Here is a 27595-nt window from a genome sequence, read left to right as displayed (position 1 = left end):
GATCTTGTTTTAACAGTATTTGGCATTACATAGGACATCATATATTCTGAAGTATAGCTCCCACTGACTTGCTGTTCAACGTGCTCAGCACTGCTGTAAATCAAATCCGGCTTTCAAGTTAGGATTCATAAATTAGTGAACATGCATAAAAAGTTTAAGAGATTTTGTGTAGCACTGCATAGGAATGTTATGTCACACAAAGGATTCAATCCTGTTCTCAAACTCAGTATTCAACAATCAAACAGAAGTCTACATTTTTCCCTTCTACCAACCTGATCTGTCTTGCTAGGTACTCTCCCACTTTAGCAATACAAGATGCAGTGGTTTTAAAATCAGTTTCCCTAATTATGTATGAGCTCTCTCCTCCTCAGGAGCTGTATGAAAAACTTTATGTGAAAACTGTATGAAAAGCTGTACTCTGAGAACTACCTGAAAAGTAGCATCTAAAATCTAACCCCAGCTGTACTGTTGATCTAATACAAAGATATTCTCTCTGCCTTCAAAGCCTGAGGGAAATTCCTTTTCAACGCAGGCAGCTCATGAAGGCTTTAATTACAAACTTGAGTATACCAAATTAAATAGTTATCATGGGGACAGCCACAAGTCAAAATAACTTTTTTTTGTCCAGGTTCAAGTCTTTTTTTTTTTTTTTTTTTTTTAAACCAAAGAACTAGAACGTTTCAAGTGAAAATGAGCAAAACAATGCATTTTCATTTACTCTACTACTACATTCACTGAGTTATTTTGATCGAAATTTTACTCAAGGCATATCCTTAGAAAGGAAAATTGCTATTAAAATATAGATCCGTTTTAAGAGCTGAAATCAAATTATAGAAATTATTGGGTAATCTTTGTAGCAGGAAGTACATATTGTATGGCAAACTGACATGAAGGCATGCATGTTATCCAGAATCACAAGGGGAAAGGGCATACAGTCAGGCACAAAGAATTCAGAGAAAATACGGAAAAAAGGAACCTGACTCCATGCTAATCGGGGAAGAAACCTACAGAAAGGACACAAAAAGGAAAAAAGGTATAGAAGCCTAAATTATTAGGATGCTATATAAGCCATCCAGCAACTAAAAATGTTAGGATTAAAAAGGTTTGTGGAAACCAAGAAAAAGTGCAGAGTATGGAAGAGATTAACACTGGGGCTCATTTTATTTGTCTAATGGTTTAGATGAAAGAACACAACTGAAGTGGTATTTGCTACTAGGACTAATTCCAAACAGCCTATGGATGCACAAAGAACTTCTGAAAGCCAGTGTAAATAATTTGATCTATAAAATGTCACTCAAAAAACAATGCATTTTTACCTTCCGCAGATATACAGTAATCCTGATATTTCTCTATGCAGAAATATAGAAATATCTCTTTTTCTGCATGAATATAAAACTTCAAAACTAAAAGATTTCTGGTTTTCTGTATTTGTCTTAATTTTTTGAAGAACTTTTTGATTGAGAATTTAGCACTTCACTAGACTGACTTTTGACTACACTACACACATACACACTACTTTTACTAACTTAAGAATTAAAGAAGTTTGTTCCTTTCTTAAATTCATGTAATTTTAATCCTCTGTAATAAAGTAGGATTAAAAACATTTCAAAATGTTTTTTAAACCTGATCAGGTCTTGGACTCTGCTGTTGAAGGCTTCCACTTGTGAGGATTTGCTCTTCACTTCCTGTATTATCTTCAGTGCTGTAGAGTAGTTGTTCCCATCTGGGAAGCTGGAGATTAGGCATCTGAATATCATGGCAGTTATCCTCAGAAGTCCTGTTGTTAGACCTTCGAACACCTGCTTATTCGCACTTCTTCCTGAAGTAGCATTATGGTCATCTGGAACATTAACCTAAGAGAAAAAAAAAAAAAAAAAGAAAAGGGACAGCTACAATTCAGTAAGAATAACCAAAGTTCATAGAAAAGCACTAAGAAAGTTGCATATGAGTACTGCGAAATTAAGTAGCATATTCTAGCAGTACTGAAAGACGTTTAAGTATTTCAGGTAAAAGAAAGGGTCTATACTCCTCTAAACAGATACTATCATTTGAAATCATAAATCAATTCAAAATAGCATTTAGTACATGAGAACTGAATGAAGCTTTACAGTGGTAGAGTATTTCATCAAAATGTTTTTTGTACAATATATACACACTGAATTTTTGATAAGTCACTAGCAAAAGATATATATATTTTTTTAAATAACTGAATAAATGAACTAATGAAATAGTTGATTTTGACTGTGACAACACAATGTAGTAAAGACATATGTCTAGGATACAGAAGTGTTGAGTAATACAGAGAAAAGATAACTCTTTTCTGTGGAAGGAACAGCCTTCACTGTTGCACAGCCATCCCCTGCTTGTCTCTGGAAAAACAACGTACCATTAACTGGCTACTCAACATCCCTGCAAAAACAACTATTTTGGAAGACATACATCCTTGTGATAGACCAAACACATCTGTAGTTCTTCAGAGAAAAAGGCAATACACTTTTTGGCAATAGGAATGATCTTTGCAATGAGATGTAATCCCTGATGGACTTGTAGCATTGATGAGGCATATTGGAGAATACAATTTTTTTCCAGTCTGTGAAGAGGTATTCAGTTAGCTTCCACCTGATGACCATGGCACTTGTCAATCACAGATGATAATCACAGATTAAGCACAACACACAGCTCTCACTGAAGAGACCTCAGAAGAACAAAACTTATTTTTCCCTAATCACTAGTATTTATGTAGAGCCCACTGCTAAAACCAGCAGAGATGTTCAGATGTACAGCATGTAAATCTGAAAACAAGTCTATATGCAGGATCCAAACACCTGTGAAGAAACCCTCGTGGAATGTTTTTTGCTTGTTTCCCCCCATTTCTGCAATCCGAGATAATTTAGACCAGCTGAAACTCTGCCCTGTTAGACAAACAGGGAGAAACCTCCAAACAGTAAGCATGGTGTGTGGGGAAGCTGGGCAGTTTTACAGAGAAAGCATTGGCAACACAGCTACATCAATCAAGACACAGGGGTCCCAGCTACATTCACTGTGCTTACCAGTGCTGGACTGCACGTACCAACAGACTTCCTCGGAGGCAATTTTATAAGAAAACCTGAGACTTTTCACACCATAACCTGTAATCAGTATCGGCTGAAATTTTATTTTCATTCCAGGTTAAAATCATTTATACCTGCTATATATGCAAGTGAGATCACAGGAAATTGTTCCTCCCTGTATAGGTATCAGTAGGGATTTGGTAACACTTGGTGACAAAGAACAACATGCACATTTCTTTATTATTCATTAGCTCTGAGCCTTCTGTTGGTACTTAAAACTCATTGTAGTAGTCTGTTCCTGGTGATAAGCCAAGTGAGCAAGTGAGAAGTCTTTAGCTGCTTATTCAAGTTCGATAGGAAAAATAACTAAGTCACTCCACTAGCTTCTGCTGAGCAAAATAATTCATTCATGCCTAATGAATCCAGTTGCCTGCTGAATAGATGGATTAGGCTTTGTAAGGTATAAATCAATTTAAATGTGGCAACTTTGTACTAGGAACACAAGATTTTAAAAACAAGGCTAACAAATGTTACTTGTTGTTTTCTCACCTACGCTAAAAAAAAAAAGTATTTATAAGACATTGCTTAAAAGATTTAATAATATCTTGCAGTAGACCCTTCTGGTTGCTGTAATGAATATACTGTAAACAGATAAAGTCTGTTTTTTCACTTCTAGTTGGATGTATGAGAACTCTATGTTCTAAATATAGAATTCGTAGTTAGGCAAGTTCATGCTTCAGTATAAAACTTCTCCTCCTAATTTGGAAAATAAATAGATATGACACAGTATAATTCATTACTTACTACAGATCTGTTTTTCACATTTGACTTTTGGGGAAAAATGTGTATATTGTGGGTGTATTAATACAAAGTGAGAACAAATGCATTTTTTTCTGTGGTGTTATGTCAGAGAGGAGATAAAAGGAAATACTGTTTTACAGAGAATAGAAAAAATTGAGCTTCATTCCTACCTTATTCTTCCTTTATATGAACTCAATGAGCAACAAAAGATCAACTCTTACTGAAGAAGTAATTAATAGAAGAGTGTGAAAACCTGTCAAGATTTATGTTCAACATTAACTGGGATGCTTGGAAAAAGTGATGTATTACTGCATGTTGATTATTGTTTTGAGCAAGAGGGTAGGAAATCATAAGATGTAATAGTATAATTGTGAAAGCTTTCAAGCTCTGATTTGTGTTTGTTGATTATGACAGAAGCTAATGATATTCATAGAAACTATTGTTTAGTTTTGGATAAGTAAACACTAAAACACTCCCCGCTTCTATTTAGAAGGTTTAAGAGGTTTAACAGTTTAACTGACAAATCTACAAGTAACTACATACCTAAAATGACCTGTCAAGTAAATTGGTATAAAGCATGTTTTAATTACAAGGGAAACACAGGAAAAACATAACCAGTGTTCAGTCATCTGACACATTCAACATCTCATCAGTACTTTACCATTTATGACGACCACCCAGACTGGACATCATCAAGACTCTTACTTGCTTTAAATCAGTTCTTGACACAAAAGGCTCTGATGACCAGATTCTCAGTTCTGGTACAGTCTCCATAAAAGAGTTCAGTCATTCAGCAGAGAATTCCCCTTGTGCAGGGAATCCCTTGCTTGTGCAGAGCTGCTGTAAGCTCTTCAGCTGTGCCCAGCATCTAGGACTTAACCCGGCAAGATGCTGAACAACATGGCCCCAGTCCAGTAAAGCACTTAGGCACACATTTAATATAGCTAAAAATGCTACTCCATTCTGACTCATGTCACCACAAGTACTCCTGTATATTGATGTGCCTTTTTTTTTTTTTTTTTTTACTAACAAAAATATACAGTTTCCAGTTAGCAATGTAGAGCTATCACTGAAAACTCATTTATGTTTTTATTTTTCCTGTAGACAGTATAATCCTTCACAGCCATGAATCCTTTCAAATATTGAGCTGTTAAACCTAAATGGAAAGTTCAAGTTTTTTAAAGCATTCAATTGCTAGTCATCACTGGGCTTGCCTCAAAAACATTCTGGAAAGTGTATGCTTTAAAAATAGTATTTACAGGATGTTGGACTTTCAGTGTAATAGCTAGTGAACAGAAGAAATGGAAACTGCATGGGAAGGCTACAGGCTTCAGAAGGTACGGATAAAGCTTTCACTTTTTTTTTTTTATACAGTTGATTTTCTATCAATGATCCTTTGGTAGCCATGCTCTCATTGGAAACCAAAAATTGTTGTTCTTCAAGTAGTATTTTATTTGAAGAGAAATATATTACACCTGTGTAAAGCAAATGAACATTTTGCCACCACTGAAAAATGATTGCTTTAAATCTGATTCTTTAAAATGGATAGCCCTGAGTTTTAGGAAAAGTGAAGCTGACATTGAATCATATTTGGAGGCATAAAATAAAAACTATAATCTCCTTATATTACTTGAAAGTAAGGTTGATACTTGCTGCATTTAAGAATATATTTAAAGCTTTTTCAGAACTTGAATCTTTCTGTATTCAGCAAATATTAGCACAATTTTTTAAAACCTTGCAAGTGTATGTTCTCTTTTTTACACCCAGTATTGCTTGTCATTTATTTTCCCACTGTATGTAGGAAGATACATGAGGGAGGCAGCACCATACAGCTCATTAAACTCTGAACACTGCAGGCAGTTAAATGCTTTTTGGGGGTGGGGGGGTGTCCTTTAATATTCTGGTGTTCAGAGTTTGATCCAATTAAAAGAAGTGCTTTCCATCTGTCCTATTCTTTTTCCTAAAAATGGAAAACTCAACCTTGATGTGACTTCTTACATTTTCTGGAGAGAAATTGGAGTTAGAAATGCAGCACTGTATTTATTTTGACTTAAATACATATTTCATAGAATTATGAAGATATCCCAGTTCAAGGGCCAACATTGCCTGAAGAGAACATAAGAGACTTTATGTGCAGGAAAGAAAAGTCCACTGTGGATCAAGGGAAACTTAAGGCTTTAATTTCAGTTTTGCTGCAATTCAATGGTAGTGTTTGGCAACAGACTGAGAACAGCTTTAAGCATAGTAAATTTCTTTTATGCAGTATTTCTGGCTTCTCAGGTGGCCAAGATTTTCTTAGAAACACCTCTGTATTTTTTCAGAAGAAGGACTGGTCGTTTGTGCAGTGCTACACCGAGAAAAGGGAAGGTGTCTGGCATCAGAATGAATCTTGTCACTTGTGAAGTGCTGAAGGATTTCATCTCTTGTGTAATTAAGCACAGAGCCTGTGCTCTGGCTCACTCTGCAGAGAGCGAGCAGTGTTGTGACTGGCCCAGCACAATACATGCACCTTTCACTAAGTATATTTGAAATCTAATACCTGGAATCCTCTTGGAAAGATTTGGTGAAGAACAATGAGCTGGCAGCTACTTAGGGGAGAACGCACAGGTTGCATTCCTGTTTTCTTTGTTTGTGCCAAGGACCTTCGGATTATCTTTTTAAAGTGTTCATCAACAGTCCTATGGCTTGTTGAGTCTAACAGCGTCATTTGAATTATTTAAAGTACGTACATAACTTTTCAATTAACAAACTGCTTGGCTCATGAAAATACATACACACAATTTATAAGTAGAAAACCAAGACTAAATATCTTATGATGAGCAGGTCACTATGAATTAAAAATGAGTTTTCAAATAAAATATTTAATGACATTTCAAATTAAATGAAACACTGGAAAATTAAAACTTCCACAGTCAAAGAGTTCTGCTATTTAAATATGTCAGTAAATACATATTCAGCAACATATTGAACTGACTTAGGTTTTTCAGTATTGAAACACAGAAGAACTGGACACACACAGACAATTTGTAACATTCTGTACTTCAAATACTGCTACAGGGTGAATTAAAGAAGAAAGCCCCAAAAGGGGTTAAAGTTGGAACACTGTCCACTCACTGGAGTTCCTGGTATGTATGCTTCTGTAGAATTTATTAGGAGAAGCAAATATATCTGTTTGTATAGAAGTATAGCACATACAGCTTACCAAATACATACAACAAAAGAATCTTATTGTTTTAATTTCAGGTTTTATTCTCATGCATCCCCTGGAGCTCTTATACTCCAGGTACTTTAATATGTTTGTGAAACACACACACAAAAAGTCTAAATTAAAGTGCTTACATACCGTCAACTGGTGCATCAATAGGTCCATTAGAAAAGTGATCTTATTACTGAAAAGAATATAGGTGCAGTTTTCTGTGCAATTACTACAGGCGAGGCCATAAGCATTTACCGTATTGCAGAGTGACCTAAAAGATCAGGAGTAGAGAAAAAAAGAATATTAATGTTACTCTTTTCTTTGGTCAATTAAGAGCAAATAAATGGAAGACCACCACAAAACTTCCTTTTTAGTAACTCACATCAGTTTTCTTAAACTTGGGTTCCACACAAAAGTTAAAAAAAAAAAATAATAATAAAAATTACATGAATTAAGGGGAAAAAATGAAACTTCAATACAGTAAAGCCATACTAGGCAGGACTCTTGCATTGTATGGACTCTTCCGTATCCATGGTTTATATCTAAATAACACGCCTTGGAATATATAAATTTGAAAAGCCTGAACTCTTGTGATACGTGCTAATTAAATTTATTTCCATAAGTATATATATTCATATGCATTCTCATTAAACGCATGCAGGCATTCAGAGTAGAAACCTAGCAAATAATGGGCATGCTAGAAAGACATAACAAAACATAGGAAATCAGTTGATATTCTGCATAATTTGGATATGTAATATTCTTTTTTTTGTGGTTTATGATTGTGCCACACACAAGTAGTCTGTGTATGAGGTCCCTCTCCTAGCACAACCTTCTGGAAAAACACCTGAACGAAGGAATTCACAATACCCTGGGACAAGCTTCAGAGAGAAGCTACTCTGCAGCGCCCATAAATAAATGCAAGGAATGGGGACGATTGAGTAACTTGTACTGAGTAAGCAAAACTGAGCAGGTGAAGTTCCTGTCCAAAAGCTTCTACTGACTTACTATGAACTGCACAAACTTGAAGCGTTGGCGTGCACCTTTGATAGCATCACTTGACCTACACCTGTAGCTGATGGAAGAGGTAACAGGTTTGCAATGGTCTGAACTGGAAGTCACAAACAACAAGGCACTGACATCTCCAGGTGTACAAACCATGCTCAGTTATTCTCTGCACCACTTGCACTTACTTACGTCTGCTCAAACTGAAATGCTCTATGAACAGAATTGGTAGGAAAGCTGGGACCAGTCCTATAAGCGTACTCCTAGAGAAGATAAATCTGACCAAGCACAACACCATTCCAGAATAAACACAATATCCATTTCTTGAACTTTGCTTACCACAAAAGCTATCACTATTATTATACAAATACACACACACTACACAAATGCATCATAAATATAGACAATAATAAATACAGAGAGTTAGCAAATCAAGCCGTTTGCCTATAGTAAACTGAAAGGAAAAGAACTTTTTTTTTTCCTGGACATGTCAGAAAAAGTTCAAATAAGATCCACAGAAGAAAAACTGTGAGCACTGCCAAAAGGTCCTACAAAAGTGGGACCACAACAACTGACAGGTGGCTGTACAGGAGTGATCAAAGCTGCTATCTAATATTACAGCTGTGGACTACTGGAACTTATTTCTTAAGACAGAGTTGAGCGCGATGCTTTATTTTTGCCTGAAACTTTTCCTTTCATTAAAACCAGGAGGTTATTTACATAATAACTGAGGATGGCTGCTTTAGTGACTGCGGTGTTCATTGGTGTGGCGCCTGATTACACAGTGTGGGTCCCCAGAGCTGAAATAGAAGCACCTCATATAAAGTATATTGCATTTTGCAAACCAAGAAAAGCTACAAATGCTTAGAGGACAGAAAATTCAGAGTAAACATTTTTCGTGTGTATTTCTGAAATGTCTTTTCTTCAACTTGAGAAATAATTTTGAATTTACAAAGGAAGCACTACTTTTGCTTTGATCTATAAAAATGTAAGGAATGTTTATACCTTTCCTTTCTTATAATTCTGAGTATTACCATATTACCAGTTATATCCACTTTACTGTACTGGGAATTAATTTTACTGTTCCGCCTAATTAAATCAGTTTCAATGTGCTGTTCACATGACTTGAGCACAATATTAAATCATTATTTATTGATAAAAGGCAGGTTCATTTTTGCCTATTTCACCTGATTTTTTACCCTGCAATGATAACACCCATAAAAATTCAATTAGCATGCTTCATAGGCAATTTTTTAAACCTCCCTTGCAACAAGAGTCTCTTTTCCTGTTCTAACTACATATTCATTTCACTTTTCTCAGTAATACTTAAAAAAATAAAAATAAAAAAAATCATTAGGCACCTCCTTTAACTTTTTATAGCAGATGATTCCCCTGGTTGGGTGGCTGTTTGCCTGGTGAGAAAGATGGAACTGCATCAGTAATTTCTATTTTCAGCTGAAAAGAAAATCAGCACCTTTTGTTTTATGAGCCATTCTGAAATAAAGATGAATTCTATTTAAATGTAAACATTGAAGAGTCAAATATGAACTTGGTAAGTTAACTCATTTTCACAGCACTGCAGTTTGTGAGTTGATTTAGTTAACTCCCTGCAACATTTTTTTCTTTTTGCTATATGGGGATTTTCATAATTGCAAAAAGGACCATTTATTTTGCATTTGAAAACACTGAAACTTCCCACTTATACACAGAACAAATTCAACTGTAATAATGCATCATGCTTTTCTATTTCCCAGATGAACCTTATGTCAGAAAAGGTATTTGAATTTTCAGAGACTCAAGTAATGGTTTTGAAAAGGTGCTGTGAGCAAATGGATGTCAAATTAATTTTTCACAACAATAAAGAGGGTTCTTTTAATTGATAACGTAAGCTTGCTAACTACAATTCATCTAAACACAGTCTGATCATAGAACATTCTGAGCTATGATTCAGTTCCACACTTTTTTCTAAATTCCAAATTGGAAGTGTCAGCACAGAAGCAGTCCCCAGGTGGTTTGCAGTGTTAAATGGCAGATTACAGAGAGCACAACTAATTTCTTTACTTTAATCTTATTAAGGACACAACAGCTGTCAACTGTCACCATTTCTGCACAAGGCCTCTGAGACAAGTGCTGAATGCTGTGAATGTCAAGCAAGAACTTTATTTAAATACCAGTTAAACTCTCTGGGATGGAAAACTGAAAGCAGGCAGTCTTTTTTTTTTTCTTTCTTCTTTCTCTCCTGTCTGAAGTGAATTGCTCTGAAGTACAAATCCCATATCTCAAGAGATACAAAATTATTTGAAATAGTAAAGGGAGAGCCTCACACGTAAAACAATTGTTTATTGATTACCAATGTTGCTCTCAACTTCGTGTCACACCCGCAAATCAGCTTTACAGCTATGTTAGACAGCATGCACACTTGAACCACAGAAGTCTACCCTCCGATTTAAGGTTTTCCTCTAGAGTAAATCCAATTATAAAAACACTCCTGATGGTAAACAAACTTTGATCCAATAGAGAAATCTGTCTTAAAACTAGACAAAAACATGCATCTGTGTGTTATTTTTATATTATGTGAATACAATGGAATTGTAAAAGGTTTCATTTTAATCAACATCTCCAAGCTAGATCTCAGCAGTTTATATGTACATATATGATTTTCTTTGATGCCAGTACATCTTCACTGCCAAATTTACCTTATACAAACAAGTTGACAAATCTTAACTTTTATTCAAAATAAAAGCTCAATTTTGCAATGAAATAATACAAAACTAAAAGGTATCAAATTTAGGATGTGTCAATGCCGTTGTGAATGGCTAATTCTTAACCACTTTGAATATTACTAGGCACTCTGGTGTGGAAAAAAGTGAGCAGTGTTGGTATTTAAAAGCAGATTGAGACCAAGTGAGAGGTGAGCTGTTACTGAAAAACAGCAGGCACAGTGAGTGCATAGTGGAATAGCTAAAAAATCACCAAGGTAAGAATGTGAGTTGAAACAAAAGTAAATAAAAATTAGTTTGAATGTAAAAAGTCTTGTACTTCACTCTTGGGACCTATGATACATTCAGAAATCCTCAAAAGAATTAGAGGCTCATAATCAATTAGTATTTTGCCTATATTTCGCATTATTTACAGATGCCTGATTAAAAATGCGCACCATCTGCAAAGTCTCATCACAAATAATAGATAAGGCAAAGCTCAGCACCAATTCTCCTTCAAGATGCTTCCAAAAGCGGATCATAGATTCATCCTGAAATTTTACTCTACTTATGAAAAAAAACATTGCACGACAAGCAATAATCAATTCCCACGAGTGTCTGCAAGTATGACAGAATCTGAAAGGCTTCCACAGAAGTTCCCCTGTCCCTGGCTTATCAGTTATTTCATTGTAGGATTTGGATCGAGCCAAAAGCTTCATAACAGTTCACAAAGCCACTTTCAACAATAAAATTCATTTCTGTATTGCATGGTAAGGCAATATTGTTTTGTTCTTGAGCTCTGCGAGCTTGAAATCCAGCTCTGAGACTGACAGCAAGAATTCAGCCTGCAAAAAGACAGATGCTACAGGTCTCAGATGTTGTTCTTGCAAAGATGTCATTCTCTGTTGAGTACCTTTATGTCCTTATACCTCTAACTGCTAGTCATCAGTGAATGTTTCTCTAGAGGGAATAACCTTAGAAAAAGAAAGCTTCTTTTCCACTTCAGGTTAAAAAAAAAAAAAAAAAAAAAAAAAAAAAAAAAGTGAACTGCTTGAATAGTAACAGCACAGGTTACTTCCTTTAATGCATGCTTATAAAGTAAAAATTACAAAGAATGAGCTAGAAACAGTTCTCAGCTCACTATGACTTTTACTGGGGAAAAAAACAACACAAGAGTTTATAACAATCCTATCCACCATATTATATAGGTGCTATTTTCTACTTTTTAAACATCTAATTATGGTTCTACCTGTGTTACCGTGATAGTATTTTGCGTTAAGTGAATGATATGAGAAGCTGCATGCAACATCATAATAAAGACAGTTTCTGTTATGTCTTAATTTGTAATAGAAATCCTCCTTTGTTCAGTACAACTACTGCTAATTTGTATTTAAAGGTGCTGGTTACCCAAGGAACTCAAAGTACTTTTACAAATGAGAAATAAACACATCTTACAAGCCGAGTTTGTCTGCAGATTTGTTACAACTTTTAAGGGCAGTAATGTAGCATGGCACTAAGCGGATAAATGAGTTGCCCACAGCAAATATGCAAACAACAGGGGGGACAAGAATCGTGTTCTGGTCTTGATCTTAAATCATGAAATTGTTTTGCTATGCAACTCCCATTTGCTTTTCAGTACATGCTTAAGAAAGATATCAAAAGTCCAAAACTCCTTGAAATTTGGTTGTACATTGTTTCTTTTTCTGTGGAGAACTGAGGAAATTCAGGAAATTACAAAATGCAAGTTTAAGAAATAAGGCAGCTGGACACTAATTTGTATATTAACACCAATAATAAAATCTACTATAATCCATTGCTTTCTCTTATTTTTTTTTAGTGTTTTCTTTGAAGGGAAGAAAAGCTGTCCCAATACCACATGTATCATCTGTCTTATAAATGTCACATCTTTTCACAGCATTTGCTGTCCTGCTGGCCTAACCACCAATCTGGACAGTAGTACAAAACAGCAGGCATATTGTTAAATCTTTGATAATAAAGCTTTATCTTGTAGACATGGGATTAAAGTTCTGAGCTGCACCATACTGCCAGGATTTTGGAGAAAGAGAGATGTAGATAATAGCCCACGTAATCTCCTCACCTACTTGTAAATAGCTTAAACTTACCACAAAACAACAGGCATTCCCAATTTAAGTACACATGGCTAAATTTTGCATGAGCACACAAACAGTTTTCAGAACAGCAGTGTCCTTTAGCAAAGCATAGCTGGCTAAGGGAAGCCAGGAAGGCAATTAATGAAAAGTGTTAATTTAACTTGTTTCGCCTTTAAGCAGAGAAAACCGGTACTTCTTTAGATTCAAAGTTTAAGGAGTCAGGATGTAAATCATTTTAACACAAAGGAGAGAAAAATGTCAAACTCATATCAAAAAATAAATAGGCAATACAAATTATTTTCTTCATTTAAAGAAGCCTACAGAGTCTGATCAGTCTCTGTTTTTGAAACTCTTTCAAACATTCGGCATTGAAAGAAACACATTTGAAGAACCTGTCAAATACTCTCAGTGAAATTACTTTCCATACTAATAAGCATTAACACGCTTTCTCCAAAACAGCCACATTTGGACCCGTTTCAAACTGTTCCCAAGAAGTCACAGCCTCTGGAACTACTGCTTGCTCTTGGCAGTTGAGTTGCAGATTCTGCACAAAATACTCTCTCCTATATGGGAAAGAGAACCACAGAAATCAAGCACAGAGGGTCTGCATCGCATGCAGCAACACCAAGTTCACTGCGATACCTCTAGCATGCATTACACATGTATTTTCCAACCAAGTTTTTAATACCAAAAAAAGGTTTTGCTAAAATACTTCCTCCTTAGAAAAAGCTAAATAAATGTGCACTGCATTAGAAATTTTCAAAAAGGATCTGGATGGAAAAGCGAGAAAAAAACAGTATTCCTGAAATCAAACGTAAGCTAAAAAACTACTGTCTGATAAACCTGCATTTAGATCAAGATTCTGTGTTAAATTATGTGCAACCTGTACATCCTCCAAACATACTTCTACATCTACAATACTTTCAGATGGCTATAAAGCTCACTATTTGGTTCTATTTTCACAAATACCATGAAACCAAAAAGAAATACAAATCATACCACCCAAATAAAATGAATACTAAGGACTTATGATACATGGAACTATTGAGAAATGTGTGTAACATTTTCTTCTTTAAAAGTTAAACATTTGTTCAATGTCCAAACTAAAGGCCAACTAACAATACTGTTGGTTGAACGCTCTGTTATTTCTTAAGAAAAAAGCATTTGCAAACAGAATACATTATGAGAGAGTAATATTTCATTATATCGAAATATTTAAACCAAGCTCAATGCATCAGCTGCTGACAGACCGTCTTAAAAGGCCACTGTCTAGTTGAAATTCTGCTGCCTTAACAGACTTTAGTTTTACTACATTTTTCACCTTTGCATGAAAAATACAGTTTATTTATACCCATATAAAGGAATAGCTAGGGAAGCAGACATACCCACAATTTCCAAAAGTGAAAAGTATCAATGTACAGAGGATTCACACAAAGCATATGAATTCCATTTTGTGATTTCTAGCAGCAAACAACACAGTTATTTTTTCAAGAAAGTCTTTCAAAATTTCTATAATTCAGTATGGTTATAATCATTAATCTCTTTATGAATTCATCCACATGTTCTCAATTGTCTATAGTGATTCCTATATGGAGTATTTTTACTGCTACTTTGCAGTACGTGATCTTGAGAAGTGGCAATAATAGAATAGGATGAGTCTAACAAATATAAGTGGCAATCATAATGAAGATAATAAGGGGGAAAGCTTATCAGCAATAATTAGACCTACAAACCCATGAAGTGCAAACTGCATGATAACTAGGAAAAGCTTTTGTTAAAAAGTTTAAGTGACCTGAAATTCTATTATTACATTTGAAAACTTCTATTCCATTATCATTTAGATATGTTTTCATCCTCACATTAGAACAGTATAAGAGGATGAATAGCAACGTTTATTTGTATTTAACAGTAAACTCTACGGTATACTTTAGGTACAATCTCCCACTTAGGGAATTGTATTGACTCTGATTTTGGCAACCGTTTCATAGGGGAAAAATGCCATGTGGAAAAAGTATGACAAATGCTGAAAATGTACTGCACTGGACATAAGCCCTAACGTTAAATTTGTTAGTTTAAAGCTAATTGTACACCTCTAAATTGTACTTCTCCAACATGTCTGTTAACAGTCAGAGAAACAGCTGAAGTTTGATACTGGCTTCCATCACAAAAACTGTATGCTGAAAAATTAAAAATCTGCTACTTTTATTTGTATGGGTCAAAGACCCAACAGGCAAATTCTTAGTTTCATTTATAAGATGTCTAAATAAAATCTGTCATATGCCTACCTATTTCATTTACACCTCTGCCTACAGAAAAACTCAAACTTTCTAACTAAAAGTCCTCCACGATATTCACCCCAACCCATCTTTATTGGTATGACCTGGCTGGTGGGTGGACTACACGCTCCTGCCCTTGGCAGAAATGGGACTGTCCTAATGGTGCCTTGCCATATGCTTCACAGATGGAAAAGGGCACACGGCTGCAGGCAGGTTTTGCAGCTGCAGCACCAAGATCTGGAAGCTCTCTCTGAGCAGCAATACAACACGTGAAAATGATGGTAAAAGTGGAACCTGGCTCCTTGCAGGTCTCTGTGCTCTTTGTGCATTGCCTACAGAATGAGGGCTCCCATGAACATGCTGAAGAAGCTGCTGCTTACTGCTAAATGACTGCATATGTTCTCTTAAAACTACTTTGCTTCAGAGTCTTTTGGGACATTTGTACTGATTCAACAAATAGAATGTTTTTCATATTTTTCAGAATATTAGCATTTAAACACGAACAAACAGCAGATTTTTTTTTTTGTTCGTTTCAGGCAATGTAAAGTTTCTGTTAAATTTTCAAAGTGCTTTAGTCATTCATGCTAACAAGCAAGGCATTAAATTGGAAGGATGTAGTCTGAAAACATAGCTTAAGCTAACACCCAATAGCAATCAAAACTTTGAAAATGTTTTCCAATAGTTCATAGAAAGGCAGGCTTTGTATTTGAGTCATGAATGGAGCAAAGCAAAGGTGCTTCACAGCCTTAAGAACAGCAGGAAATGGAATATAATAGCATTAGCTCTACTGCTTTGCTTCTTCAGGAAACAACAGTAAATCTACTTCACATGTTGCACTTGTTTATAAAAACATCAGTAAGTAACTTATAGCAATTTTTTTAACATGCTCTCATGGCAGGAATGAATGAAAACTATATCAACCGCATTCCCAAAATGTGAGCCTTTCTGTTTAAAATAATTTTATTCCTGTTTATGTTAAATTTCACACAGTGCTTAAAAGAATACGTCACTAATTGCAAATACAGTACGTCTCACTATCTGTAAACAGCTGATCTTAATTTGAGGTCTGAGCTCTGGCAGAAGATGATCATTTGGTAGTCCTCCAAGTCACAAACACTTTGGTCAAGAGGTCAGTATAATTACACCGTTATTTAAATGCTTCATTACAGACTGAGTAGTATTTTTCATTCTCCCAGCAGTTCCTGCTCAGCTGCTCACTGTAGCACTAATTCACAATCACTCATCAGTGGAACTGGCTAGACTTGCAGGAAGTGCATTCTGCATGGCTTACAGGGAATGTGGGAATTTTGTTCTTTTTCACGAGCAAAGATAGGCTATTAAGAGCACATTTTTTCCTAAGTGTTCTTTCCTAGCACTTTACACCTGTCCCATAACATATAATGGACACTACAGATCTAAAACCACACACTATATTTGTTAAATTCAAATAATTAGAATATTAAAATACATTTACAAAGAAATGATGACAATGGTACACAACAGAGTATCTCAGGCTTGGTTGTTCTTGTACTAAAAATGTCGCTAACTCTGCTCTGACAGACAGCACAAACGGGCCTCTAAATGTAGACAAACTACAGTCAGAGATAAGGGAGAAAAAAGCATGCTTTTCCAGCTATCAGTTTTTGCTGGTATTCTGTTCAGTCACTATTTTTTTTTTTTTTTTCCTCAAGGATTAGATATTTCAACCCTTCTGTTCTCATGTGCATAAAGAGGAATTCCTCTAATCCATAAGAATTTGGATTTAGTTTGTAGAAGCCCTTTCAGCCAGCAGTATCTCAGAACTCTTCACTTTAAAAGTAGTCAGACTACAGTGAATTAGAAGCCGTTAGAAAGAAAATGTAAGGGATCTTCCACTAGAGATCTCTACATATCAACTTTAAAAGATATGTACTTCCTCTTTTATAAAAGGTAACCTCTTCTGTTTAATTGTTTTCTCTTTTCTCATTTTGTACAATTGAGGATGCCATTGTTCAAACATATCATGGCTAGAATAAAAGTCACAAAGTTTGAAAACCAGAAGTAGAGTGGAAATGTCTTTCACCTTCCATGGCAGCACAGAGTAGAGCATGCTTTTTCTTTGAAGTTTACCATTGGACTATGAGAAGAAGCAGTAATGAAGCAGCAGATGTGAAATAAATATTCTAGTGATACCAAATGACCAATGAAGGACTGCTGATACTTACTTAAAAGGAACCCGTGAAATTGCATTCAGGTTGGTGGGAGAAGTCACTGCTTGAAGAACATGTTCAAGAGCCGTCAGTCCTCCTGCAGCCCGAAATGCTATTTGATCTGCTGTGTTCTAGACAAACACAAACACAGAAGAAAACCAATAGAAATTAATAAAATTCCTGGATATGACAGATGACTGGAAGGCTAGTGTCCTGAGTTTTCGTATCAGTGTAGGAAATCCTTAATATGTGTGTTTATCATGTTGAGAACTTCTGAAAAAGAGCAGTGAAATGCCTGTGCACAAGCAAGAGTATTCTTTAGAAGGCACAGGAGTTGAATTTCCCCACATTACTTTATCAAAGACAACACATCCATACTACGTACTATATAAAGATAACACTTATAAATGAACACTGTAAGAATTTTCAGTAATGAAAGAATTAGGGATTTCAATGAAGTTAATCTTTACCTGTTACTGTTATTTTTGTAGCTATACTTCAATGCTTTTCATATGTTTTAATGAATACGGACAGTCTCTAGATGGGTATTTCCTCTTTCTTACAAACTTTTTTGAAAGGAGACAACCACCAGACTTGTTCCCTGATTTGTTCTACGTGTGCATAAAATCACTTGGACAGGTCACATTAAAACGTGAGTGCCATCATTACCCTGATGATACCGGGTTTCATATTTCACAGCATGTGGACCCCGCAAATTCAGTCCTTGCTCTGGCAGAAAGCCTGACAGCATCACCAAGCAGAGTGTTATTTTATCCTTAAACCTTTAGTTTTGTACGGTATTTTGCTAAAACACCAACTATACTTTGCAACCCCCAAGTCTACATTGTAAAGAACTTCCTTTACTACTAGGTTTCTATCAAGCTGAAGTGAGTTTGTAATTTCTCCCAGTTTAGCATCATTCAGCTTTAATCCCTATTATTCTCCTCTCTAGATTACTTAATCAGCATTTTGACATTTAGCTATCGTGGAAATAAATCCCTAAGTATGCTCATGAAAGGGGTGGGGGTGGAACTTAAATAAGAGGAAGGAACAAACTGGAAGCAAAGCTGGGAAGGATCCTTGAGCAAACTGTTCACCACGCTTACAGAGGTCTGTAAAACTGCCACCCAGAGATTAGGAGCATGCTACTGATCTCACTGGCTTTTGGCATGCTATCAAACATATTTATCTCCAAGGATCCTTTCTGGATGGAGAAACCCAAGAGCTTTTAGCCCATTTATTGAAACACAATGCCAACTACAGAAATAGCTGCTGGCACATGGTGCTTCTGAGTATGTGCCAGTACGCATGCGCCACGCAGGCACCCTTCTGCCAACAGCCCCTGCTGCAGGGACAGCTCCTCTGCCTGGCCTTGGGTCAGCACAGGTGATGGGAACTGCTGGGAAAGCATGCCCCAGCCACAGAAGAGCAGAGTCACCTGAATATTACATCACTGATGTTTTCAGAGTGAACGCTGTGTGACTGTGCCATCTGAGAAAACAGTGAAAAATGCACAGGCAACTCCTCAGGTACCCACGATACGAGACCTCAGGTAGAAGACGAGCTGTGTGTAAGGAAAGAACAATATTAAATCACCCAAGGGCTGAAAAATATTGCCATACTGTCCTGAAATATAGCAGCCAAATAAATTCAACATGTTTTTAAGACATCTGAATTAATTTCTACTTGAGATGGTTTTCAAATTTTGAAGTATTTACACATTCATCTGAAGAAATCTTTCTTAAAGCATAACCACATGAGAGCAGGGTATCTTATCCAATTTGTTTCTAAAATTAACCTACATCCTTCAAAATACGATCCAAATTCACTTGATGTTCTGTAGTGTTAAAGCTTTACGTTAGCTGATGCGTAGTAAAACATTAGAAGTAGGCTGAGGCATAGAAGTTACTCAAAGCCCTTGCTCAATAATATTCTTTTTTAAATTGTATGCAGAAACCGAAACCTGTTACTAATTGATGCTCACTTATCATTCTCTGTTGCTTTGTATTACCCACTGACCTGTATGAATAAATCAAAGATTTCAGTGTGTCTGAATGAAAGACCCATTTGGGTAATTACAACTTTTACTTTCGTAGCAGCAAAAACACCAAGCAGATCAGGCACCACATGAATATGAAAAATGACAGATCCTGTCGCGAGATAACGTTAACTCCCTGCCTGGAAGAGCACAAACCAGCATGGCACATTTTTGCTGCCTGAGAGAATTCTCCAGACTTCCAACCTATTCTCTTGAATTACTTAGCTAGATGCTTATGAAACTGTTTCATAATTTCACTATAGAAACTGTTCCTTCAGAGTGGCCACACAGTTAGACCAGGAAGCTTATTCAGCAAAGGCAGTCAATACAGTGAAGTTTATGTGTGTTGAACATTAGAAAAGATATTTAAGTTTGGTTTTCAAACAGTGAAACTGCTTTGCCTTGCTCATGCATACTTTCACAAATACGTAACTATTTTAAACAACATTTTAAGACAACCTGATTGCACGTATAAAAGGATTTCAAAGCTCTAAAGCTACCTTGTCATGCAGGAGAACAGGGGCAAAAGAACGTGTAGGGAAAAAAAAAGATTATTACTGTCATCTAAGCATTTCTAAACAGAGAGAGGAGAATGCACAAAAGCCATGCAGATGCCACCTAAATTTGTCTTAACCATTAAAAAAAATAGCATTGGAGATGTAGTAGTCAGAACAGATGATGCTGCACCCAAAACTAATACAAGAAAAAAAAAGTTGTTTTCTTTGCTTTTCAGAAGTCTGCATCATTGTAAAATACAGTAGTCTTGTTTGCACAGGAGGAAAGCCAACACAGCTAACGTGATATTAAGTGTGCATTTGTGATTTTTGGACTACTATACACTTGTCATTTAGAGCACGCGTTAACTAACTTCAACACAGCAGTGTATGAATCATGTAGCTCTTCAGCACAATGTAGGCACACTAATGCACACGTGGCAAACTGAACAGAAACAACAATGAACCATGTAACAATGTTAGGGATTAATTATGAACTAAGCATTTTAATAAAGTTTTAAAATTACTCTTTTCTTTTTAAAATCATGACAAACACTCAGGAAAGCTCCCTGCACACTCCCACCAAGTGCGGCTGATTTACCTGTTACAACACCTTAATGGATTTGAATTCCCCTTTTCTCCTCTCCTGTGGCTTGAGTGACAACTGACTAATAGGATTACAGGCTCCATTCCAATAATACAGCTCAGCAACATGCCAGCAAAAAATGACAGCCTAAACCTGAATTACATGGCCTGGGAATCCATCCAATTATTAACTAAAGTAACTGTTATTACCTAACCTAATCAAAGGAGAAGCAGCTGTTAATCTTTGGTGGCCTGCAGTGTAGTAGCGGTCAGACTGGATGAACTGTCTTTGTACTTGACTCCTCTACAGACAATAATTACGTCCTTTGTGATCAAGAAGGAAGGGCTTCCTAACCTTCCAGACAGAGGCAGCAGATGGGGAACAACTGTCTGTGTGTTCATTAGCAAGACAGGGTGGATTTTATCAGGGTTTGGCATCTGTGGCACCTTCAGAAGCACCACTTACCCAATGATACCAGTAGATCTGGCAAAGTCAAGAACTAGCAGGCCAAATACAGAGCTCAAAAGAACGGTTTCATCTCATCATCTGACATTTCACAAAGAAAAATAAACACAGCAAAAACAAGTCATGAACACATATGCCTCACAATATCCAATTACTCTGCTCAGATACACAGGCAACAGAAATACGTAAAGGGCCAGGAGTGCTATTACTTTGCTGGGGTTTGATTCATTTGTTGAGGTAGCTGGATAATATAACTGTATGCCTTTGAAATAAAATCAAAACAGGAGAAACATCTTCGAGTTATTTATACATTTCAGTGGGTATACTAAGTAACACAGAGCAAAGTAAAGTGAGCATCAATTAGTAACAGTTTTTGATGCCTACATAGAATACTCCAGGGCAGAAGAAAAGCCGAAACTGCTACCCTGCTCTGCTGTTCCCGCTTTAAACAGGTCATTGGACAAACTGGAAGGTTTATCAAACAACCTTGGAGGCCAGAGAAACCTGTCTCGATGTGAGACACTATGGAAGTACAATCTATTGTATGTCAGGGAAAGTAAAAATATGACAGGATCACCGGATGGAAGCACCTGAATGGGAAGACGATTTCTGATAATGCACAGTAACAGCTGGTATTTAGAAGTCGAGACTGGATGAATTCAGATAAGAAAGTGATTTTTTTAATGCCAAGAGTAATTAACGACTACCATAATATACTTAGGATATAGTCGACTCTCAATCATTTGAAGTTTTTAAATCAAACCTGATTATCTCCTAGAAAAATATGATCCTAGTTAAATCATAATTTATTAATTTGGTGAAAGAGTTATTGGGTGAAATCCAATGTCCTGTACCAAAGTACTCACTTCCATACATTTCGCCTGTTAAAGTACTCTTATTATTTAATATACAGAGAAGAACCAGAAATAATGCAGACCTTTAACATCCAAAATGATTTCATGCCAGCTTTAGCATCTCTGTTCCATGTAAATTCAGCACTTCTGTTCGAATATCAGCACCTGCATTGGAAATCTTTTCAAACTACCTTTAAAAATACTGCTGTGCAAACCACCCCACAGACAGGCATCCATAATCAATATTCTGATGTTGATTAAAAACCATTTTCCTTCATCATCCAAAAGAACGCATTCTGCTAGTCCCACCTTGTATGTCTGAATAAAAAACTAATCTGAAAAGACATTTTGAGGAGACCTCAGGAACTAAAACTGTTAAGATGGAAAATATTTGTGAATCAAACCCAAGTACTTTGAAACTTTGATTTCTATTTCTAAAGAACACACTGAACTTGTGTGACTATTCTGCATTTGTTAAACCGTTTACTGAAGGAAGAAGTAAAAACTAATTAGCAAAATGTAGTTGAAATCCATCTTTAGAGTGTTCTTTCATTTTATTGGGTGTTTGAAGATTCTTAAATGCCAGGGGCTAAGAAATACAGTCAAAGCTGCCTCAGAAAAAGAAGCCAGATAACTGAATCCTGGGCTGGATCCTCTTTTTTTTTTTTTTTTTTTCCTCCTCCTCCCTTTAAATAAATGCATCATTGTATCTACAAGCACATGCACAATCACAGATACATTGGTCAGCATATAAAGTCTACACTCCTGCCAGTCCTCCAGGAAAAAGTGTATTTAGTAAGAATCACTAGAGAGAACATAGCAAAATAATATTTTCTACTAAAGTACCCAATTTTGTTTTCTGTAATAATTCTGTCTAGTGAAATCAGTACTACACTAGTATAATAATGCCCTGTTCACCTGAAAAATCTTAAACTGGTTTTCAAAGTGAGTGACTTGACCTACAACAGAATTTCAGGCACTGTACATCAGTAGGAAAATGTAAATCTGAAACTAGGTGCAGGATTCAAGTACAAGACAAGACTGGCTTAGCATCATCTGTGTACCATTATGGGGAGGCATTCATTCACATTAAGGACATCTAACAGGCATTTGTTCCAACTCCCCCTTCAAGAATTGCTCACGTGTTAAGGCACCCAAGCTCCTTAGGTTATGCTACACAATGCCACAGAAAGGAGGGCTTGAGTAGTGCTCCTTTGCACAAAGCAAAGGGCAGAGCTAGCTGATTCTGAAGCCTTAAAGATAAGCCAGCTCCTCTAATTTCCGTGTTTTCATTCCAAAACAACTGATCTCAGCATCTTCATCTAGGTGAGGATGCTCACCTAGCATCTGCTTAGATCCTGAGATGGTAGGCAGGTAAATCCGGGATACCTTGGTACCTCCCTGCATGTTCAGTACTTCCACACTCCCCTGAAGAGCTTACCGTGCAGCCTCTAAGCCATTTGGATAATACTGTTTTGGTGGTGACTTTTTTTCCCTTTTATTTTGTTTTCTTTATTAATAAAGCTGTATTAACTGCAATTACATATATTTAGCATAAAGGAAGAAAAATACATAGGTACAAGAAGAAAGGCTGAAAAGAACAGCTGTTGCTACACTGCTGAAATACAACAATAAAGACTAAGCTTTGTTTTCAAATTAAATGAAAAGTTCAAAAAAAAAAAGTCATTTACTAGTATACTTTCTATAAGCATATTATGACTGTCATATATTACAAGCTACTTAAAATCAGTCTAGGTCTGTTCTGAAGTCTGTCTTGCAAACACTAAATGTCACGTGCTTATAAGTTTAACTTCTGCCTATGCACATTCTTTAATCCATACTTCTATTTCCTAATGTTGTTCCACATTGTAAGGTAAACCATACTGAGTAGGGTTCCTTTTTGAATTACTGCATTACCCTATTGAGGAAGATGAACCTTATTCCAACAATCTTCCAAGTTCTGCAGTTTCTTTTCAGTTCGACAGTAAAATCACAGAGAGGCACTCTATTAATGACTGCGTTGATGTTGAGGACAGGACCGTCACAATCCTGTTTGTTAACTTCCACAACCCAGTGAAAGCCAAAAATCAAAAACAGGTGAATGTAAACCAGTGAACTCCACGTTATCTGTTTAGCTGCTTTCACCCATTCTAGAGGAGACTAACCAGAAATAGGCAATATTGTTTGTGAAAATAAGATGTACTTATAAATATTAAGACAGCATCAAGCATTACAGCACTTGTGCTTATTAAAAATAAAAATGTTTATTTATAAATTACTGGACATCCAATGAGTGTATTAATTCAAAGAAAAGCAAGGATAAAGGTTCAACCAGGAACAACTGCTCCTAGATCTCTATGGATGACTCAATTAGCTAGGACCATTTTGACAGTTCCCAAGCAAATATACTAAGCACGACTTGTGATCTTCTGTTCTCTCCCAGGAATTTTTTGGATAAGAAATTGTCCAGTGAATAGAAATGTTGCAGATCTCTTGCATGATTGATTCATTCTTAAATCCCTATTGCTGACATTTCATTATTGAAAACTTTTGGCCACAGGAAAGCAGCAGTGACTTCAGCTGAACTATGAAAACCAGTGCAATCCAGCAAAACTAGAGATATTAAAATTAAATGGGAGGAGATAGAGGGAGCTACAGTTGTTTGTTTGAAGACCTGCAGGGCAGTCAAAAACTCTTGAATTCTAAATACAGCTTTCACGCTGATTGCCTTGGGTACTCTCTTGTAACCCCTTGGACTATTTGCCCATTACCCCATCCACACAACAGTAACAGAAGACTGCTGTGTAGATAAAAAATGTGGGTTTGCGAAGTATTTCAGATGAGAACGCACAACAAAGGGCATCTCTAGGTGATACGGTTTCAAGTCAGAAGTGGAATTTAAAAAAAATTGAACTTATGTGTTAACATATACCAGCAGACTAAATGAAATAAAACCTTCAGTTCTTCAAAAATATAAAAGCACAGAAAATAATTACTTTAGCCATGATCTCCATCTAAATTGGCATCTGCTCATTAGCAGAAATGCCTAGGGGATTTTCTTACCACCAAATGCTCACTGCTGTGCCTGCACTCAGTGCTAGCACTGGTACAACTGCATGGATGCCCCTACCACAGGCAGACAGATCGGGTGCAGGAAAACCCAATATGAAGAAAGTAATTAACTGTGGTTATTTACTCTGGTTTTATGATATTAAAACAGATCTCTTGTCCTGCAAATGCTTAATGAAGAAATGACTGCATATGTTGGAATGTATTCTGATACAAATGGACACAGAAGAAAAAGGAGCACCAGACCGGACAGCAAAAGGCCCCAACTAGTACAGCGTTAAGTGCCTTGGAAGCTAACAACATCTAACTGCATATCACAGATTCAGAAATCAACGCAGCAGTTTTCAGTAACACACTCTGCAGAGTAAGTTACCCTCCCAATAATCTTGGAATAACAACACTGCAGAGCTTATCTGTGAACTGAACTTGCCTTGTAATACCATTTCCAGCAAACAAGTTAAAAAATAGTCTGTGGCTGACCTCTAGTAACAAGTTCCTATTTATATGTTCATCTTGAGAAAAAGGTTAATCCACAGATTACAGAAACTCCGGGCAAACAAATTATTGATGATATAAAGCTGCCTGGTCCAACTTGCACGAGGCAACACACACCTGACCTATTGACTTCTTCCTGGCAGTGACAAGGAATGTCTGCTTGGGCAGAAAATGCTGTCCTAAGAGCTCCTCCTGTGTTTGCATGCATCTTGCTCTTTGAACAATAGCCACCAGGGTGTTGCTACCCTGCCCACCACCACTGCTGGTCGGATGAGTTGACATTTCTGCAACTAGGAGTAGTTTGTACCACACGGAGTTAAGATGGCTGATGCAGTGTGATACACCACACTTCCGTCTCTGCACGTTGCTGAACCTTTTCACACCATGTGCTTCTGGCAACATGCTTCACTGACACTCAGAGCTCAATATTCACACATGAAAAGCTCCTAACCTCCCAATTAAAGGCTTTACAGTGCTGAATTCGTTTTTGAGTAGGGTTACTTAGATCTCAGGTTTTCCATCAGTTATGTCCATTTGATCAGATGCTGAGTTTGTGCTCTGGACGCAGTATTCTGTATTTTCCTAAGGACAGCTTTAGCCTTGATTTACACTTAGAGCAAAGGAAGCATAAATACAGAATTCCCTGTTATGTTCTGTGTTCACAAAATTACTAGATTTTTGTGGTAAAATACAGAGATCCAAGGGCCTGAATTCTAGTTTTAGCTGGTAAAAAAAAGACTTGTGTTTAAGTTTTAAAATTCTATCCACTTCATAAACTTTGGATTTTGACTTTAAATCATTTTTAAACTGCTGTAATTCAGCTTTAAATTTGATTAATGACTTCCCTTCCCCAGACATCACAGCAGGCTGAAACTGGCTACTGCAGGAGTATCCGAAGTTGAATACAACTTGTTGAATACAACTTATATCACTGAATACAACTTATATTCCATGGGCCACAGGCACACACATCCTGCAAAACAGGGAGCAAGACAAAGCTTATCGACTGTGCTGCCTCTTGTCCCTAACCAACCTCACCCCAATCCCTGCCAGCTGGCTGATTTAAGGAGGGTATTTTGTATCTTAAAGAAGAGACAAATAAAAGGTAAATATCCTCACTGTCAAACACCAGCAGCCAGACACTTGCACTTTTTCAATAAAGGACCTTCCAGGCCCATGAAAGAGAGCTAAGTCCACTTGCTGATTTTACACAGTAAAATCAAAGGTGGCAACTCTCAGTGCTTTCTTCTTCCTCGCTGATATAAATCCAAAAAGCAAGGAACTTGCCTTTTACGCTCAGCAATTGCTGTCACTGTGATTTTGGTGAATGCCTTTAGGGCAGAAAGTAGGACTCTACTGATACAGGACTACAGAAAAAAACATTTAAGTCTCACACAAATCAGAATAAATACGGCTCTTTCAGAGGCATTATGACTAACATTAACTTAGTGTGATCTCCTGGATCAGATCACCACAAATTTCTACCTTAATTTGTTGTCCATTGCACCAAGGTAGAATGAGGCCAATACAGAAAAGGTGACTGCTTCCCTACCCTATGGCACCACAAAATAATCCGAAATATTCCCCAAATTTATCCTCATTTAGTGTTTTGAAATTTGTAGTTTACCACTTGCTACAAACACAGTATTTTTTCAAACAGAAAATAACTTGATTTTTATATTCCAAGAGAAAAGATTCAAATTATTCCAATAATTTCAGCTTCTGAATATACTACCAAGGAAAATATTTGGATGTTATAACTATGATACAATCATGAACTTTATGACACATAAAACAAAACTATTACAGATATTCAACCTGCACTGTTAGTTTTTATTGAAAATAAGAAATAAATTTAATCCAATCTTCAATACAGAACAAATAATATGTTCAGCTAAAATGAAGCTTGAAATTTTAACTTCTGATTACCTTTAAAAGTAAGAACAGCAATTGCTTTCATTAAGAACAAAGCCCCAGAACTTGGATGAAAGCAAAGAAAAAATGAAGACAGCATTTATTTTTTAAACACTGTGGCCACTAAATGCCCACTGCCCAGTGTAAAAGAAAGCTTTTTGCTGTAAGCGAATGAGCTGCGGATCACAATCTTTGTATGGCTGCGAGCCAAAAGACACATATCATGTCCCTGAGCGAAGGCAGCAGGTTACAACATGACAGCATCAATGGCCCCACAGGGTCCCGCTGCGGTGCTGCAAGGCTGGCGGAGGAGCGGGCACGGGGCTGGAGTCAGGGCACGTCTCATCCCAGTG

The 27595-nt window shown here is 36.6% G+C and overlaps 1 protein-coding gene across 7 annotated transcripts in view; it reads right to left on the bottom strand.

Moving 5' to 3' along the window:
• Positions 1-27595, bottom strand: part of SCAPER (S-phase cyclin A associated protein in the ER) — a 241245-nt gene that overhangs the window by 38028 nt on the left and 175622 nt on the right. For all 7 annotated transcript variants that reach the window (XM_084532001.1, XM_084532002.1, XM_084531998.1 and 4 more), the window contains 3 exons: positions 17343-17458; positions 7195-7318; positions 1624-1853 (listed from right to left, as the gene is read on the bottom strand). In XM_084532001.1, the coding sequence (XP_084388127.1) occupies positions 1624-1853; positions 7195-7318; positions 17343-17458 (470 nt within the window). The remainder of the gene's footprint in view (positions 1-1623; positions 1854-7194; positions 7319-17342; positions 17459-27595) is intronic.

The sequence above is a fragment of the Aythya ferina genome (genome assembly GCF_964211825.1).
Source record: "Aythya ferina genome assembly, chromosome: 11".
In the NCBI taxonomy this organism is placed as follows: domain Eukaryota; kingdom Metazoa; phylum Chordata; class Aves; order Anseriformes; family Anatidae; genus Aythya; species Aythya ferina.
Note: the sequence above shows the minus strand (reverse complement) of the source record. Positions and strands in the feature narration are given on the sequence as shown.